A 19170-nucleotide genomic window follows, 5' to 3' on the forward strand; every position below is an offset into this window, starting at 1 on the left:
GTATGATATTTGTTGTGTATTTCTCATAGATACCCTTTATCATGTTGAGGAAATATTTGGTTGCATGTTTTTATCATAAAAGGGTGTTTGATTTTGTCAAATACTTTCAGTTGAGATAAATGCGGTATTTGTCCTTTATCCTGTTAATATGGTATATTACATTGATTTATTTGTGTTTGTTAAACCATTCTTGCATTCCTTGGATAATTCCCACATGATCATGTTGTGTCATCCTTTTTATATGTTGCTATATTTGCTTTAAGCCTGTGTTCGTTAGAGATATTGTTCTGTAATTTTCTTGTGATTTCTACCTCCCTTTTTAAGTTCTTTCTTAATGTGTTTATATGGCTAAAACACTTCAAAATGAGTCGGGAAATCATCAGAAGGGTTGTGCTTATGCACATCTCAGCAGAATCTCAGAGACAGCCAAAGTAGATACAACCCCAGGTGGTGGTGCTCCTGAGGGCTACAGAGATACCCAGGTCCTATGGTCATGGCAGATGGCTCTGGAGTTCAATGCCTTGCCAGTTGGCCTTACTCTGGAATTTGCGCTCCTGAGTGTGATGGAGTTGGACTCAGATGTGACCTTTCTACACATACCTCTTCTGTCACTTTTACTAACCCGTGGTTAGTGCTAGGGTTGGTGTATGCTCAGGAGACTTGAATCTCTGGACTGTCCATGTGCCACCTGGGCCCTGAGCCTCAGCAGAGTTGCAACACCTACTCTCCGATCCATTGGACTTACCCAGGTCAGCTAACAGGGAGATGAGGCTGGTCAACCACCACACCAGGGAACCAAGAGAGTCTACAGCTGCAAGCAGGAGAATCAATCCATCAGCCACGTGGGATCTAAGCCCCCTCTCGATTTAGAGGTGGAGTGGACATTGCCATCCCAGAGTCCTCAGGATGGAAGAATAAAATATCGATTAGAGTGGACTTACTGATATTCTACTATAGAACTGTTGTGACTCTAGCAATGGAAGAAATTGTATCCTTAATGTGGAGACAGTGGCCATGGGAGTTGCTGAGGGCAGGGAGAGGGAAGAAGAGGTGTGATATGGGGGCATTTTGGGGACTTGGAGTTGTCCTGAATGATAATGCAGGGACAGACGCAGGACATTATATATCCTGCCATAACCCACTGAATGGACTAGGGGAGAGTATAAACTATAATGTAAACTATAATCCATGCAGTGTAGCCGTGCTCCAAAATGTATTCATCAAATGAATGTGTTACAGTGATGAAAAAGGTTGTTGATGGGGGGGGTAGGGGTAGGGAGTGAGGTATATGGGAACCTTTTATATTGTTTTTTTTTTTTCTTTTAAAGATTTATTTATTTATTTATTTAATTTCCCCCCCCCTCCCCTGGTTGTCTGTTCTTGGTGTCTATTTGCTGCGTCTTGTTTCTTTGTCCGCTTCTGTTGTCGTCAGCGGCACGGGAAGTGTGGGCGGCGCCATTCCTGGGCAGGCTGCTCTTTCTTTTCACGCTGGGCGGCTTTCCTCACAGGCGCACTCCTTGCGCGTGGGGCTCCCCCACGCGGGGGACACCCTTGCGTGGCACGGCACTCCTTGCGCGCATCAGCGCTGTGCACGGCCAGCTCCACACGGGTCAAGAAGGCCCGGGGTTTGAACCGCGGACCTCCCATATGGTAGACGGACGCCCTAACCACTGGGCCAAAGTCTGTTTCCCTATATTGTTTTATTGTAACATTTTGTGTGATCTATGTATCTTTTTTAAAATTTTCATTTTCAAAAAAAAATTTTTTTTTAAAGAAATTGAAGTAGACCCATGAAAATATCATTAAATAAATCAGTCAAGTATTTACCAAAATTCTTCTGTGTAGCAACATTAAAAGAACTTAAAAGAAAGGTGTAAAACTTAATTGTTACCGTTGAAGAATATACAGTCTAGTTGGAGTACGAGGTGTGTATACGGAAAAAATAAAAGATGCTTCAAATTAGAAGTAAAGGCATCCAGACGAAATAACCATAACCGGGGCTATGGATTTGCTGCTGTCGACTATTTAATGTTTTGACTGTGAAAATTAGGTGTATGCATCATGTTTTTCTCAGCGTTCATTTTACTAATTTTATAAATATATTAAACTGGCTTTTAGAATGTAAAAAAAAAAATTACTTCTTTCTCAGTTCATCGTTGAAGTAGTTAAATCCTCCCCTTTGGAGACCTACCTTCTTTTAGGATTAATTTTCAAAGAATAAGAAGAAAATCATTTGTCTTATCCACTTGAAAAATATTTTCTCTCCTTTTAAACATTTTCCCTTTTCACTGGTTTGTTTCCTGCCCTCAGTTTCCATTTACCCCATTCTAAGCAGCTTCCCACGTCTCACTTCTATGTTGCTATCATTTTGTATTCCTATTCCTAACTCTGTATCCTTTTCTTTGCCCAGATACTTCTTCACATTCTTGGTTATTCAAAGATAATTTTTAAATCTTTCTACCTAATAATATCCTTCTCTAGGAGATAGAAAAGAAGTACTAATACCATACTCATAGTCAACTCTAGAGATGAATGAACATGCATCTAAAGATACTACAAACGTTAAAATGTGCTCAGATTTAAAATATTTTGTATTATGCTATTTCATTTCTTTGGCATCTTTATTATTTAATTGTACTTGGATTATAAGGATCTTAACGTGGTGTATCAACCTTAGTAGATAAACTTGAACTTCAGATGACAGTACAAGGTTTTTTTGTTCAACATAGCACCATGAAAACAAGTGTTTATTTCTTTTGTTTCCATCTTTCTAGGTAGAATATGTATTTACAGATAAAACTGGTACGCTGACAGAAAATGAGATGCAATTTCGGGAATGTTCAGTTAATGGCATAAAATACCAAGAAATCAATGGTAGACTTGTACCTGAAGGACCAACACCAGACTCTTCAGAAGGAAATTTATCTTATCTTAGTAGTTTATCCCATCTTAACAGCTTATCTCATCTTACAACCAGTTCCTCTTTTAGAGTCAGCCCTGAAAATGAAACTGAACTAGTAAGCAATTTTTAAATTAATGAATTAGGGGTTTAACTTCACTAGCATCTTTCACTTAAAATAATTTACTTCAAATTATTTATGAATTGTAGGGGAAAAATGCTTAAGTGTCATTGGTGCAAGGAATATATATTTTAAATGTGTATCCTCTGATTCATTGCTACAAAATCCTGAGAATTAGCAGTGATCGCTTGATTTAACTTGTCAATTAATATGTATCTACCTTAGTTTTCTGAGTTTTTTAATGGAACTATTGAAGTAATGAAGGCCCTCACTCTCTTGAAGTGAATATAACTCTGCTGAGAAATAGAGCTCAAATTTATTTAATACTTTTTGAACCTTTGATTCTTCTACAAGAGTGTTCCTTTTTAATTGCAGTTTGGTTATGCCTCTTAAAAAGATGCCCATATATTGAAGGGTCATAAACAAATGTGGCATTTTACTTTTCTAATGCCAGCCAGCTATTATTCAGGCAATTCAAGATTATAGCACTTTGTTCTAGATTTTAGATTGTCAGATTAACTGTATATATTGGCAATTTTTATAATTCATTTCTGTTTTCATAAGTGTTATTCAGGAATGGTATTTTTAACATGAATATTAAATATGTTTTTACAGATTAAAGAACATGATCTCTTCTTTAAAGCAGTCAGTCTCTGTCACACAGTACAGATTAGCAGTGTTCAGACAGATGGCATTGGTGATGGCCCCTGGCAATCCAATCTCGCACCCTCCCATTTGGAATACTATGCATCCTCACCAGATGAAAAGGCTCTAGTGGAAGCTGCTGCAAGGTAGTTTAGTCTAATTTCCATATCTTCAGAAAAATATCTTTTAATGAAATATCAAAATATTAGAAAATCATTTTAAATTTGCAAACATAAATCCATTTTAGACAAAACAAAATTCATAAATACATTAAGGTAGAAATGCATTCTAAATCTAAATGAGAACTTGAAGTATGACATTAATTTTGTTGTCAGTCTTGCATTGCGTCATATTTTGAAGTTTGAAGAAATCTCTTTAAATATCTGGTTACTGTGAAATCTAAGTAAATATCATTTGTGAGAAATACTTGTGTGCAGCAGTCTTTGAAACATTTCATTAAGAAACATGGGCAGTATTTGTTCTAGAGCTACTCCAATCCTTCAGGTTCTTAATTCTGTAGTCAAAGGAAATATTAAATATACATTGTAACCTTTTATTTTAAATATTTTTATTCTAAGTTATAATGAAGCATTTTGAAATATGAAGTATCATCCCTAAATCTTACCATTCTTACTTCTTTTAAACCCTAGAATTGGCATTGAATTTATTGGCAATACTGAAGAAACTATGGAAGTTAAAATACTTGGAAAACTGGAACGGTAATTTTTCATATATTTTAATTTTCCGTATATTAAGTATCTAATATATACTTTTATATAGTAAATAAACTGGTTCACAGCCCAAAACTGACCCACAGCCTGTTTTAGTACAGCCTTCAAGCTACATCACATTTTTAAAGGATAGTTTTTTTTTAAAAAAAGAATTATATACAACAGAAACTATATGTGGCCTGCAGTCTTAAGATATTTACTCTATGGCCCTTTACAAAAATTTTTTTCTGACACCTGCTCTAGAATGAAGGCAGTATTCCATTGTATCTTATCATAGTAATAACAATATTCTGCCTTGAAACCTTAATTTGTAGTTTAGTGAAATGGTTCTTAAATTTTGTGTGTCCATTGAACACAACTAGATTTCTACTCATTGAATAAAGAAAACTTTCCTTTTATTTCCTATGATTTTATCTTTCAAGAATTCAGAACAACTATCTCTTTCTGATATTTCCACTTTCTGATAAATTAGTCCATGCTTTTTATATTCACATCTTTCATGGTTTTATTGATTCTGATTACATCTCAGCTCCAACTTTCCTTTTCCAGACTAAATAGAGCTCATTTTTGACTACATTCATGTGGGAGATTTTCTAGCTCACACCCTATCCAAGGTTCAGACTCACTAATACAATGAGCCTCTGTTATTAATAGAAGTGTTATATTTCTCAAGTGTGTTAGAGCAGGAAAATAAAAAAGATTAGACTTAATCACCTTTTTTAGTGAGCAAACCCAGCAGATCTGGATTCCAGTTCTTCCTCTGCAACTTAGAAGCTTATTTGATTTTAGATAAATTACTTAATAGCTTTCATATATAAAATGAGATAAGCCCTAGCTGCTTGTTATGGGTATTAAATGGCATAAGGTTTATCAAGTATGTGGCATTTGGTAAGTACTCAGTAATTGTCAATTCCTTTTTTCTTTCTTGTGTTGTTATTAATGACTCATAACCCATCACATTGAAAATGTAGCTGGGATTAATATCTTGTTATAGATTAGCAATTTTATGTTTCATAGGGATTCTTTCTAAATTTACTTAATATTAAAAAATGTAAAGTTTTTTTGTTTGTCTGCTTTTGTTTTTTTATTAATACTGTAAAGATTTTGTTTGTCCTTGTTTTCTTTACCTTAGGTACAAGCTGCTTCATATTCTGGAATTTGATTCAGATCGTAGGAGAATGAGTGTAATTGTTCAGGCACCTTCAGGTAACCAATCTTAAACTTTCATGAATTTTTATTTTTCTAATATTATGGACTTGATAACTAGTTTTTCTTTTTAGGTGAGAAGCTTTTATTTGCTAAAGGAGCTGAATCATCAATTCTTCCCAAATGTATAGGTGGAGAAATAGAGAAAACCAGAATTCATGTAGATGAATTTGCTTTGGTGAGTGCAAATTTTTATGATTTTTGAAACTATAAAAGATATTCTTGTGATGGTTTGGGTTTTATTTTTTTCTCTAATAATATATTTAAAATTACAGAAATTCTGCAGTGCTGTTATATTATGTGCTAAGTCCACATTCTTAGTGTAAAAATTGACTTAATCTGCCAAAATCTAAGTCCTCTCTTCAAACCTATTCTAGTCTGGTTACAGGGACTACTCAAAATACTATATAAAAGGGGAGATTTATTAAAAGGATATGGAGGAATCACAAGGATATAGAAAAAATGGCCAGTACATTTCTGGTGGGACTACAAAAACCCACTTTGGAAACACTTTATCAGTCAAGAAACTGTATGTATTAGAGCTTGTTGTGGAAGAAGAGGTTGAAATTATTTATATTCCTGAAAAGAAGGAAATAACTCATCAGGATCAAGGTTTTGCTCTGGAATATCTTCTATGACATAATTCTTGTTAGAATAATGGCATACCTTTATTCAGAATTATGATATACTATTAATATATACATCTCAGTTTCAGAGATGTTAGAATGTGGAAAAAATTGTATATTTTAGAATAAAAGAAATACAGTCTATTAAATGAAAAACTGCTATTATGAGAGGACTATTTGAGGACTAACTTCTGAACATGTATATGTGTTTAATATATATATAGTTTATTCAACCTGCTATATACAAAAATCAATCAGATATAGTCCTGACCTAAAAGAGGCATACAGTTAATAGATGAACAGATATGTTATAAAACAAAATTATAATTCAATTCTGTAAGAATGTTTTATGTACAAAGGATTTGAGGATGACGAACAGAGGTAAACACATTTATTTACCACTGGGAAGGGGGCATTTTGCAGATAAAGTTGTATATGTTACTCCATTCAGTTCTCATTATTGCTATGTGAAATAAATAGTAGTATTTTCTATTCCATATGTGAGGAAAGTAAAGTTCAAAGAAGCCAAGTAATGTTCTCAAACTTTCATACCAATTCAAAGGCAGGATTTGAACCAAAACTATCCTCTATATCAGACTGCTTTCTATTAGAGTAATATGGAGCAAACTGAGGTAATGTACATAAAATGAAGACAGACTCAAACATGCTATTATAGAATTGTTCATGTCATTTATTTCTTATCTACTAGATGGTAATTTTTTTTTAATGGTTAATTTTTGGTACTGGGATCCTCAGTTTATTTCACTGACTTCTTGATTTCCCATTAGTTACTTAATTTTTGTCTTTTTTTTTTTTTTCTGCTTTAGAAAGGACTAAGAACTCTGTGTATAGCCTACAGACAATTTACATCTAAAGAGTATGAGGAAATAGATAGACGCCTATTTGAAGCCAGGACTGCCTTGCAGCAACGGGAAGAGAAATTGGCAGATGTCTTCCAGTTCATAGAGAAAGGCCTGACATTGCTTGGAGCTACTGCAGTAGAAGACAGGTGAATGTCACATAAATTGGCAATATCATTTTTTTTTTCATAACTATTTTTATCCAAGTGCACCAAAAACCAAAATAGAGAGTTGTTATAAAGCCTTAATTCTTCCACTCAGTTCACACAGTTTTGTTCTGGCCAGATATCTGAATAGATGAAGTAAAACCAGCTCTCTATAGTATATTGTCTACAGGCTTGAATTTTTAGAATACTACTTAGTCCATACAAAGACTTCAGTGATATAGCACATGCTTAATTTCCAGCCTTACCTTCCACCATTTTCCCCTTCCATTTTATGCTTCAACAATACCAAAGTGTCTGTAGTTCTCTGAACATTAACTATAATTAAAACTATTCTTTGTGTACCTTTGTTCCTGACAAAGCTGTGTCTTCTACCTCAATAATTCTTCCCTTCCTTATCCATCTGTGAATACCCATTCATCAAGTAAAACTCCTATATTATCCCCTACACCAGTAAGACCTTTCCTGATCCCTCACAGTATTAAAACTTCTCTTCTGTATGATGTCTCTGTGTTTTATTGGTAATTCTGTTGTTATCTTTATGATACTATATTGCAATTATTTGTTTAAGGACTTTCTCCTCTATTAACTTGTGAATATTTTGGAACCATTTATCCTTTGTTACTGTCCCCAGCATCTATCTCAATGTCTATTTTCATAGCTTCTTAAGTTCTTTGAATTAAATTGAATTCTACAAATTAAGCCTGTAGTTATATTTTCCTTCACTCTAGATCTAAGTGTTTGCTCTTTTTTAAAATCTAGTTTTCATTTACTTTTTCAGTTGTCCTCATGAGATTTCTGAGACTCATCTAAGATTATGTAGTCCTTTACTCTCCGTTGTTTGATTTTTTGAAATAGTGATATGAGAGGTTTTCTTATCAAGAAAAGAGAAAAATCTGCTCTACTTTGAAATTTAAATGTTTCTAATAAAATAGTTTATTATGACCATAAAGTTAAATCCTAAAAAAATTAACTTTGAGGACATACTCTTATTTAAAATAAAGCATTGTACATTTTAACTCATTGATTTTTTGTTAACCAGATGATTACTAATCAGATTATTCTTGTTTCTTCCCTAATGGAAGAGAACTTCAGTTATATTGCTATTCTATAGCATTTCTAAGTAAGGAATCTGAAATTTACCTTACTTTGTGCTTTATTCTTAAAATATAGTCAAAAAGTGTTATTACTAATACTGTTTCTTCTGTCTTCAGACTACAAGATAAAGTTCGAGAAACAATTGAAGGACTGAGAATGGCTGGTATCAAAGTATGGGTACTTACTGGAGATAAACATGAAACAGCTGTTAGTGTGAGTCTATCATGTGGACATTTTCACAGAACCATGAACATCCTTGAACTTATAAACCAGAAATCAGACAGCGAATGTGCTGAACAATTGCGGCAGCTTGCGAGAAGGTAAGAATATCTGAATCCTGCAGTTCAGGGGTCAGCACACTATGGCCTATGGGCCAAATCTGGCCCACCACATATTTTTGTACAGCCTGTGAGCTATTTTTTAATGGTCAAAAGGAAACCAAAGAATAATAATATTTTTTGTGATACCTGAAAATCATAGTAATTCAAATTTCAATGTCTATAAATAAAGTTATCTTAGGGACATGGCTACATTCATTTGAATACATATTATGGCTGCTTTTGCACTACAACAACAGAGTTGAGTATTTGCAACAGAAATCTCATAAAACACTTTCATCATTTCACACTGCTATTTGGTGCACTAAAATCACAATGACAGTTGTAAATTGGTAGTGTTTCATGTGCCACATGCATTGCTATATTGTGGCATTTTAGTACTTTTTAAAATACCATTGCATTCTCCTCATGTCAAAACAAGAAAAAAAAAGTGGTCTTTAAATATCATACTTTTAAGGCACAATGATGTGTGGATTATTTTGTTATTAAATTAGATGGCAGATCATTGTGTTTATTATGCAGTGACATTTTAGCTGTAGTACATGCTCGAAAAAACATTTTTAAAGATGAAATATATACTATCTCATTACAGATCAGCATCAACAGATGAACATTTACGATTGATTTTGATAAGGAGCATTAACTTGGAACACCAATTAAGCAGAGAGAAAAAAATACGTTAAAAAAAATTTTCTTTTATGATCTAAGAGGAATTGCTTACCACTTACTGCAGTGCAGCATAGTAACGATTTATATTACAAGACTAAAATCTATTTATATATGTTTAGCTTTTATAGCTTGTTAATCATTCAATAGTTTTCTCACTTCTCATTTCAAAATAGAAAGCTATTTCTCAGGATCCAAATCTGCTATCTCGTGATGCCTGTAGTATTTTCTTTGTGGTGTATGTAGCACAGTGCTACCCCAAGTGCTGGCCTATAACAACATAAAGGAGCTTGCACCAGAATGTAAATCCACACATTGCTTCCTTCATTGAGAAAGTAAATGAGGAAGGGGCAGGGTGGGGCTTAAAGATGTAGTTGATTTACATACTGGTACAAGCTCATTATTTCTTCCTGGCAACAAAAGAAGATGCCTGTTAGTAGTCAGACCACACTCATGTAGCGTATGCCCACAAGGAAGGTGTTACCCTTATTCCACCATAATAATATTTTGGCATTACAATCCATTGTAAGGGTTAATCTGAAGAGAAAGTACTGATTCCTTCATTCTTTCCCTTCTGACTTAACACATGGTGAATCTTGCCTCATGGATTTTCCTGAACATTCTTCATTTAATTTAATTATTAATTAGGAGGATCTGCTAAATGTATAATTAATAATGTTTCTAGTTTTAAAAGACTTTGCATAATCACAGTTTGGGAGAATATCCTCTGTCAGAATCTGTATTACATACAGTTCATAGTTAGAAAATATAGTTACTCTATCTGTATCAACTCATTGTAAAATTGAATATCCAAATTCAATTGGACTAAAGTCTACTAGGCTTAGTTCATTGTCATCTATTTTACTCATCATAGTGTTTCAGTTCTGCTTAATCTTAACTTTCAGGTAAATGACTCTTTGTTCTCTGAGATTAGAACAGTAAAGTCTGCAGGTAAACAGTCCATCTTTCAGTAAGAATCTTTTATTAGTGTATGAGTGTAAACAGTGTGGCTTCAAAGTATCTCACAGAGGATATAATTCTTTTCTCTTTTAGAATTACAGAGGATCATGTGATTCAGCATGGGCTGGTTGTGGATGGGACCAGCCTATCTCTTGCACTCAGGGAACATGAAAAACTGTTTATGGAAGTTTGCAGAAATTGCTCAGCTGTATTGTGCTGTCGCATGGCACCGCTGCAAAAAGCAAAAGTATGTATGCATTATAAAAAGTTCTCATAAAGATATTTAGATCTAAAAATATCCTTAAAGTAATGATATATATAGTTCCATTTGATGGTGGGCAGTATGTGAATATTACTGGGAGGCAGTCACTTCTCATATTTTGAATTTCAATCATGTATTTTAAACCTTTGGAATTTTTAGAGTTTTAATTATTCCTAATTATTAGAAAGTCTGTGATGGATAGCAGTTTTTTATTTGACTGAGACCCAAATTTGAATTGTGATACTAACATTATACAAGTTACTTAGCTGGTGAGGGACCCTAACAGACTTCACTTCATCTGTACCTTCACGTTTCTCTGTTGATTTCTGATTATTCATGTAATTCTCATGAAATGATTATTCTCTTTGTTAAAAGTCTATCGAGTGATAAATACAACTTTAGTAAAAAGCTGAGAAGCCAATGAACTTATGGCATGATACTAAATAGGTGGAAATATTTAAATTTCACCCGTGCTTCAACTAAAAACCTATATAAACATTCTTTGCAACTACAAATCTAAAATATTTTTGAGTTCTTAAGCTGTAGCCTTTACAAGTATTGCTAGAAATGCACAGCTAAACACTGTTTTACATATAAATCTAATAAAATTAATTAAATATCCAGGTTTTTTTGGAGCTCCATGTACCCCTGTCTGTGAAAACTAAAACTGGAGACCAAACAGTGTTAATGCCTAAGTTCTTTAAGGGAAATGAATAAATATGCAGAAGTTTTTTTAAATCAGTACAGAAAAAGGGATATTAGGCACGTACCTGAATACTTCCCGTCCTCTTTATCTCTTCCCTTACAAACATTCACACTGGTCTTTTTAATGCTGTATGGTTTTGTGAACAATTATATTTATTTATGTTTATAGAAATATAAATCACTTCCTAATAGTAACAATTGAGTTTTTTATTTTATCTAATTATATCATTCATACATGAACATACATAAACAAAAAGTGTGTAGTAAAAATTGTGAACTTAAAAAATAAACATGCATAGCATCATACAGGGGTCCCATACATCACCCTACCACCAACACTTTGCATAGTTGTGAAACATGTTACTTACTATGCAAGAGCATCATCAAAATATTACTACTAACTTACATTTGGTATATTTTTTCCTCCAACCCACCCTATTTTTTTTTTTAATGTATTTTTATTACAGAGGTTGTGAACTTACAAAACAATAATGCACATGTAGAATTCCCACGCAACACCCTTGTATTAGTCAGCGAAAGGGGTGCTGATGCAAAGTACCAGAAATCTTTGGTTTTTATAAAGGGTGTTTGGGGTAAAAACTTATAGTTACAAGGCCCTAAAGAGTCCAACTCAAGCTACCGTAAGAGATACTTTCTCACCCAAGTCAATTGCCACATGTTGAAGTAAGATGGCAGGCCTGGTCTCTCCTTCCTTCTTCTTAAGGCTCCATGGGCTCAGCTGCTTCTGATCTCAGCTGTAGGCTGGCACAGGATTTGTTTCTTTCTGGGGCTTCCTCAGTTCAGCTGCTCTGTTCTCTTCAGCTGAACACTATCAGGCAAATGGCTCATCTCTCTTCCCGGGGCTACAGGATCAAGGTTCTCTCCTCTGCCATGTCTATCAAGCTCTCTTTTTTTCCTGTGCCACCTGTGTCTTCTTAAATCAGTGCCTGTTTATATAGCCCATCAAGGGAGTAGGGACTTAAACTCAATTGTACCCTACTGACTTGGTTGAATCAAAACCCTAATCTTAATGTAATTGAATCAGACATCTCAGCTGAATATAATACAATCAAAAGGTATCATGCCCAGAAGAACAGACCAATTTAAAACATCTCTATTTTTGGAATTCATAATCTAAAACTGCCACAAGCCCTTCACCAACATACCATGTTATGTGGAATATTTGTTACAGATTATGAGACAATATCATCAGACTATTACCACCAACCATGGTCCATAGCGTACATTTGGCACACTTTTTTCCATACACCTCCCCCGCATTAACACAGTACATCTTTGGCTTTGATGCAAAAATATTACAGTATTGCTGTTAACTATAGTCCATAGGTCATATTAATTTTATTTTTCCCATGCTTCTCCACAGTCTCACGTCTTTGCATTAGTGACATACATCCATTCTAGTTCACAGAAGGACATTTGTACTATCAACTACACTTCTCATCCACCTCTGGGCTCACTGTGTTATTTAGTCCCTAGATTGTTTTCTGGCTTTCTTTCAATTGACATTTACATCCATAGACTACCCTTTTCAGCCACAATCCCATTTATAAACCATCTGCTACAAACTATGATGTGTTACCATCTACTATCCATTTCCACATTTTTACAGTCAAGTTAATTAAAACTTATACATATATTAAGCATCAGTAGTCCTTCTCAACCCTACTGTTATCGCCTAATAACTTATACTCTAGGTTTTAACTCCATGTATTTATTCTTAGTATTTTGTTCATATTAGTGAGAGCATGCCATATTTGTCCTTGTGTGTCTAACTTTACCTAGCATTGTGTCTTCGAGATTCATCCATGTTATCTGTGTCCCAATTTCATTTCTTCTTACTGTAACATAGTATTCCATCATATGTATATACCACATTTTGTTTATCCATTCATTAGTTGATGGACACTTAGATTGTTTCCATCTTTTGGCAATTGTGAATAATACCGCTATGAATATCAGTGTACAGATGTTTGTTTGTGTCACAGTTTACAGTTCTTCTGGATATATTCCTGGTAGGGGAATTGCTGGATCATAGGGCAGTTCTATATTTAGCTTCCTAAGGAACTGCCAAAATATCTTCCACAGAGACTGCACCATTTTACAATCCCACCAACAGTGAAGGAGTGTTCTATTTCTCCACATCCTCTCCACCACTGATTTCTAGTTTTTTAATAGTGGCCATTCTGTGTGGTGTGAGATAATAATTCACTGTTGTTTTCATTTGCATTTCCTAATAGCTGGTGATAGGGAACATTTTTTCATGTGCTTTTTGGCTAGTTGTATTTCCTCTTTGGAGAAATGTTTGTTTAAATCTTTGGCCCATTTTTAAAATTGAATTGCTTCCTCTTTTATTGTTGAGTTGTATGACCTCTTTATATGGAATAGAAATCAAACCTTTATCAGATATGTGGTTTCCAAATATTTTCTCCCATTGAATAGGCTGCCTTTTCACCTTCTTGATGAAGTCCTTTGAATCACAAAAGTGATTAAGTTTGAGGAAGTCCCATTTATCCATGATTTCTTTAGTTGCTTGTGCTTTCTGTGTAAGGTTTAAGAGTGTACCCCCTACCACCAGTTCTTGAAGATGTTTTCCCACGTTTTCTTCTAGGAGTTTATCGTTCTTGCTTTTATATTTTGGTCTTTGAACCATTTTGAGTTGATTTTTGTATAAGGTATGAGATAGGGGTCCTCTTTCTTTCTTTTGGCTATGGATATCCAGTTCTCCCAGCACTATTTGTGGAATAGACTATTCTGCCCTAGATGGGTGAGTTTGACAGACTTGTCAAAAGTCACTTGACCATAGATGTGAGGGTCTGTTTCTGAACCATCAATTTGGTTCCATTAGTCTATGTGTCTGTCTTTATGCCAATACCATAATATGATTTAAAGTCTGGAAGTGAGAGTCCTCTAACTTCACTTTTCTTTTTAAATATATTTCTGGTCATCGGCCCTTCCAACTAAATTTGATAATTGTGTTTTCCGTTTGTTAAAAAAAAATGCTGTTGGAATTTTTACTGGACTTGCAATTTTGGAAAAATTGACATAATTATATTTAATCTTCCAGCTTATGATCATAGAATGTTCTTCCAATTATTTAGGTCTTCTAAAAATTTTTTTAACAATGCATTGTAGTTTTCTGAATACAAGTGCTTTACATCCTTGCTTAAGTTTATTCCTAAATATTTGATTCTTTTAGTTGGTATTGTAAATGGAATTTTCTTCCTGACATCCTCTTCTGATGGCACGTTACTATTGTATAGAAACATCACTGGTTTTTATGTATTTACCTTATATCCTGCCACTCTGCTGTACCCGTTTATTAACTCAAGAGCTTTGCTGTAGGTTTTTTGGGATTTTGTAAATACAGGATCATATGACCTGGGAATAGCGAAAACTTTACTTCTTCCTTTCTCATTTGGATGCCTTTTATTTCCTTTTCTTGCCTGATTGCTCCAGCTTGAACCTCTAGCACTGTATTGGGCAACAGTGGTAACTGTGGGCATCCTTGTCTTGTTCCTGATCTCAGTGGGAAAGCTTACAGTCTGTCACCATTGAGTAAAATGTTAGCTGGGGAATGTTCATCTATGGCCTTTATCATATTGAGAAAGTTTCCTTCAATTCCTGTCTTTCATAGTATTTTTATCAAAAAAAGGACGTTGTATTTTGTCAGATGCCTTTTCTGTGTCAGTTGATAGGATCATATAATTTTTCTTCTTTGCTTTATTAATATGTATTGTGCTGATTGATTTTTTTTTTAAGATTTCTTTTTTATTTATTTCTCTTCCATTCCCCCCTCGCCTCCAGTTGCCTGCTTTCTGTGTCCATTTGCTGTGTGTTCTTCTGTGTCCGCTTGTATTCTTGTCAGTGGCACCAGGAATCTGTGTCTTTTTTTGTTGCGGCATCTTGCTGTGTTGGCCTTCCGCGTGGGCCTCCCCTACGTGGCAGATATCCCACTGTGGCATGGCACTCCTTGCGCACATCACACTGCATGTGGGCCAGCTAACCACACGGGTCGGGAGGCCCTGGGTTTGAACCTTGGACCTCCCGTTTGGTAGGCGGACGCTGTATCTGTTGAGCCAAATCTGCTTCCCTGATTGATTTTCTTGTGTTGACCCACCCTTGCATGACTGGTATAAAATCCACTTGATCATGATGAATAATTCTTTTAATGTGTTTTTGGATTCGATTTTGTTGAGGATTTTTACATTTTTATTCATAAGAGGTATTGGTTTGTAATTTTATTTTTTTGTGGTATTTTTATCTCACTTTGGTATAAGGGTAATATTGGCTTTATAGAATGAGTTTGGTAGAAACAAGTTTACTTCTTGTTCAGTTTTTTGGAAGATCTTGAGTAAAACTGGTATTAAATCTTTGAATGCTTGATGGAACTCACCTGTGAAATCATCTAGTCTTGAGCTTTTCATTTTGGGGATTTTGATGACTGTTTCAATCTCTTTACTTGTGATTGGTTTGTTGAGGCCCTGTATTTCCTTTAAGGTCAGTGTAGGTTGTTTGTACTCTCCTAGGAGTATTTCCATTTGTATTAGTCAGCCGAAAGGGTGCCGATGCAAAATACCAGAAATTGGTTTGTTTTTATAAAGCATATTCTTTTGGGTAGGAGCTTACAGATACCAGGCTATAAAGCATAAGTTACTTCCCTCACCAAAGTCTATTTTCATGTGTTGGAGCAAGATGGCTGCCGACGTCTGCAAGGGTTCAGGCTTCCTCGGTTCCTCCCTTCCAGGGTCTTATTTGTCTCTGGGTTTAGAGGTCCTCTCTTCCCAGGGCTTACTTTTTCCTGGGCTCAACATTTCTCTCTTCCTGAGGCTTGCTTCTGTTTCCTTTGTGAGCTTATTTCCCAGGGTTCCAGCTTAAGGCTACAGCATCAAACTCCAACATCAAAACTCCAACCTTCAAAACCCCCAACTCTGTCTGTCCTTTGCCATGCCTTTTATCCCTTGGTGGGTGGGGACTCAGTGCCCTAATGATGTGACCCAGTCAAAGCCCTAATCATAACTTAATCATGCCCAGGTTCAAACCAGTTTACAAACATAATCCAATATCTGTGTTTTAATTCATAACTTTGTGAAACCACTACACCATTTCATCTACATTGTCTAGTTTTTTGGTGTACAGTTGTTCATAGTATCCTCTTATGATCTCTTCTATTTCTGTGAGGTCAGTAGTAATGTCCCTGTTTTCATTTTTTATTTCGTTTATTTACATCTTCTTTTTTTTTCTTTGCCAGTCTAGCTAAGGGTTTTCCAATTTGTTAATCTTCTCACAGAACCAACTTTTGGTTTTGTTAATTCTCTATTGATTTTTGGTTCTCAGTTTCCTTTATTTTTGCTTTGATCTTTGTTACTTCATTCCTTTTGCTTGCTTTGGGATTAGTTTGCTATTCTTTTTCTAGTTTCTTCAGCTGTGTAGTTAGATCATTGATTTTTACTTCTTTCTTCTTTTGTAATGTAATCATTGAGAGCTATATACATTAGGTTGCATCCTTAGGTTGCGGTATGTTATGTTCTTATCTTAAGATATTGATTTCTCTTGAAATGTTCTTCTCTGATGCCCTGATTTATTTGAGTGTGTTGTTTAATCTCTGTAGATTTGTCAGCTTTTCTTTTCACCTCTTGTTTATTTACAAATTTATTCCATTATGATCAGAGAGGGTACTTTGTATAATTTCAATTCTTTTTTAAACTTACTGAGATCTGCTTTGTGATCCAACATATTGTCTATCCTGGAGAAAGATTCTTGAGCACTTGAAAAGATTGTATATCCTGCTGTTTTGGGGTACAATGTTCTGTATATGTCTATTAGATTTAGTCTGTTTATACTGTTATTCAGGCTCTCTGTTTTTTTATTGATCCTCTGCCCAGATGTTCTATCCATTGCTGAACATGGAGTATTGAAGTCTGCAATAGTTATTGAAAAGATATTTATTTCTTCCTTCAGTTTTGCCAGTGTTTGCCTCATATATTTTGGAGCATCCTGGTTAGGTACATACATATTCAGGATTGTTATTTCTTCCTGGTGAATATCCCCTTTCATTAATATGTAATATCCTTCCATGTCTCTAATACCATCTTTGTTTTAAAGTCTATTTCATCTAAGTTTAGTTACTCCAGCTTTTTTTTTTTTTTTTTTTTGGGTTACTGCATGCATGGAATATCTTTTTCCAACCTTTCCCTTTCAAACTATTGGTATCCTTGGGTGTAAGGTGAGTCTTTTGAAGATAGCATATAGATGGCTTATATTATCTTACCCATTCTGCCAGTCTGTGTCTTTTGATTGGGGAGTTTAATCCATTAACATTCAATGTTATTAGTGGAAAGGTAGTTCTTATTTTACCCATTTAGACCTTTGGGTTTTATCTCTCACATTTTATTTTCACCACTCTTTCAACACTTCTAGTTACTTTTACTGATATAATAGTCATTTCTAGATTCTTTTTCAAGCTCTCTTGTCTTTTCTTTTCAGGCTGTAGTACTCCCTTTAGCATTTCCTGCAAAGCCAGTCTGTTTGTTATAAATGCTCAGTTTCATTTATTTGTGAATATTCTAAACTCGCCCTCATTTTTAAAAAATAATCTTACCAGATATAAGGTTCTTGACTGGCAATATCTAAATTATGTCATACCACTGCCTTCTTGCTTCCATGGTTCCTGATGAGAAATTGGTACTCAGTCTTATTTAGTATACTTTATAAATTGTGCATCACTTTTGCTGCTCTCAAATTTTCTATTTGTCTTTGGCATCTTACATTCTGATTAGTATGTGTCTCAGAGTTGGTCTGTTTGTTTTTTTTGGATGGGAGTACATTGTGCTTCTTGGACATGGATATTTATATCCTTTAATAGGACTAGGAAATCTTCCACCATTATTTCTTCTTCTTTTTTTTTTTTTTTTAAGATTTATTTATTTAATTCCTCCCCCTCCCCTGGTAGTCTGTTTTCTGTGTCTATTTGCTGTGTCTTGTTTCTTTGTCCGCTTCTGTTGTCATCAGCGGCACGGGAAGTGTGGGCGGCGCCATTCCTGGGCAGGCTGCACTTTCTTTCGCGCTGGGCGGCTCTCCTTACGGGGCACACTCCTTGCGCGTGGGGTTCCCCTACGCGGGGACACCCCTGCGAGGCAGGGCACTCCTTGCGCGCATCAGCACTGCGCATGGGCCAGCTCCACACGGGTCATGGAGGCCTGGGGTTTGAACCGCGGACCTCCCATGTGGTAGACGGATGCCCTATCCACTGGGCCAAGTCCGTTTCCCCATTATTTCTTCTAATATTCCTTCTGCCCCATTTCCCTTCTCTTCTCTTTCTGGAACGCCCATGACATGTATGTTTGCACGTCTCTTGCCTCCTTCATATAGTTCTCTGAGACCTTATTCAGTTTTTTTCCATTCTTTATCTGTTCTTTTGTATGTTTGCTCTTAGAGGCCATGTCTTCAAGCTCTCCGATCCTTTCTTCTGCCTCCTCAAGTCTGCTATTTCCATAAGATCTGCTATTTTTCTCTGTATGTATCTTTCAGATTCTTCCTTGTGCTCACCAATTGTTTTCTTAATATCCTTAATCTCTAGCCGTCATTGAATTTATTAAGGAGAATTGTTTGAACATCTATGATTAGTTGTCTCAACTCCTTTATGTCATCTGGATGCTTACCTTTTTCTTGAACTGGGCCGTATCTTCCTATTTCTTGGTATGAATTGTAGTTTTTTGTTGGTGTCTGGGCATCTGGCTTACTAGATGTATTTATTTTGGGTAAAGTTTCTCTCTTTAGTTTAGAGCTTTCTTGCCTTTTCTACGTTGCTGTTTCTGTAGTAGGAGCCAGGGATTTAATTGGTGCTGTAAGCTGTGGAGGCTGAAGCTGCC

The 19170-nt window shown here is 35.3% G+C and overlaps 1 protein-coding gene across 4 annotated transcripts in view; it reads left to right on the top strand.

Moving 5' to 3' along the window:
- The window catches only part of ATP11B (ATPase phospholipid transporting 11B (putative)), a 174483-nt gene that overhangs the window by 98979 nt on the left and 56334 nt on the right, over positions 1-19170 (top strand). For all 4 annotated transcript variants that reach the window (XR_011648615.1, XM_071214650.1, XM_058295392.2 and 1 more), the window contains exons 13-20: positions 2775-3017; positions 3636-3811; positions 4316-4384; positions 5529-5602; positions 5677-5780; positions 7056-7237; positions 8467-8670; positions 10408-10561. Coding sequence is in view for 3 of the 4 variants with exons in the window: in XM_071214650.1 (XP_071070751.1) it covers positions 2775-3017; positions 3636-3811; positions 4316-4384; positions 5529-5602; positions 5677-5780; positions 7056-7237; positions 8467-8670; positions 10408-10561 (1206 nt within the window). In the remaining variant the exon portion in view is untranslated. The remainder of the gene's footprint in view (positions 1-2774; positions 3018-3635; positions 3812-4315; positions 4385-5528; positions 5603-5676; positions 5781-7055; positions 7238-8466; positions 8671-10407; positions 10562-19170) is intronic.

This window comes from Dasypus novemcinctus, chromosome 4 (genome assembly GCF_030445035.2).
Source record: "Dasypus novemcinctus isolate mDasNov1 chromosome 4, mDasNov1.1.hap2, whole genome shotgun sequence".
NCBI lineage: Eukaryota > Metazoa > Chordata > Mammalia > Cingulata > Dasypodidae > Dasypus > Dasypus novemcinctus.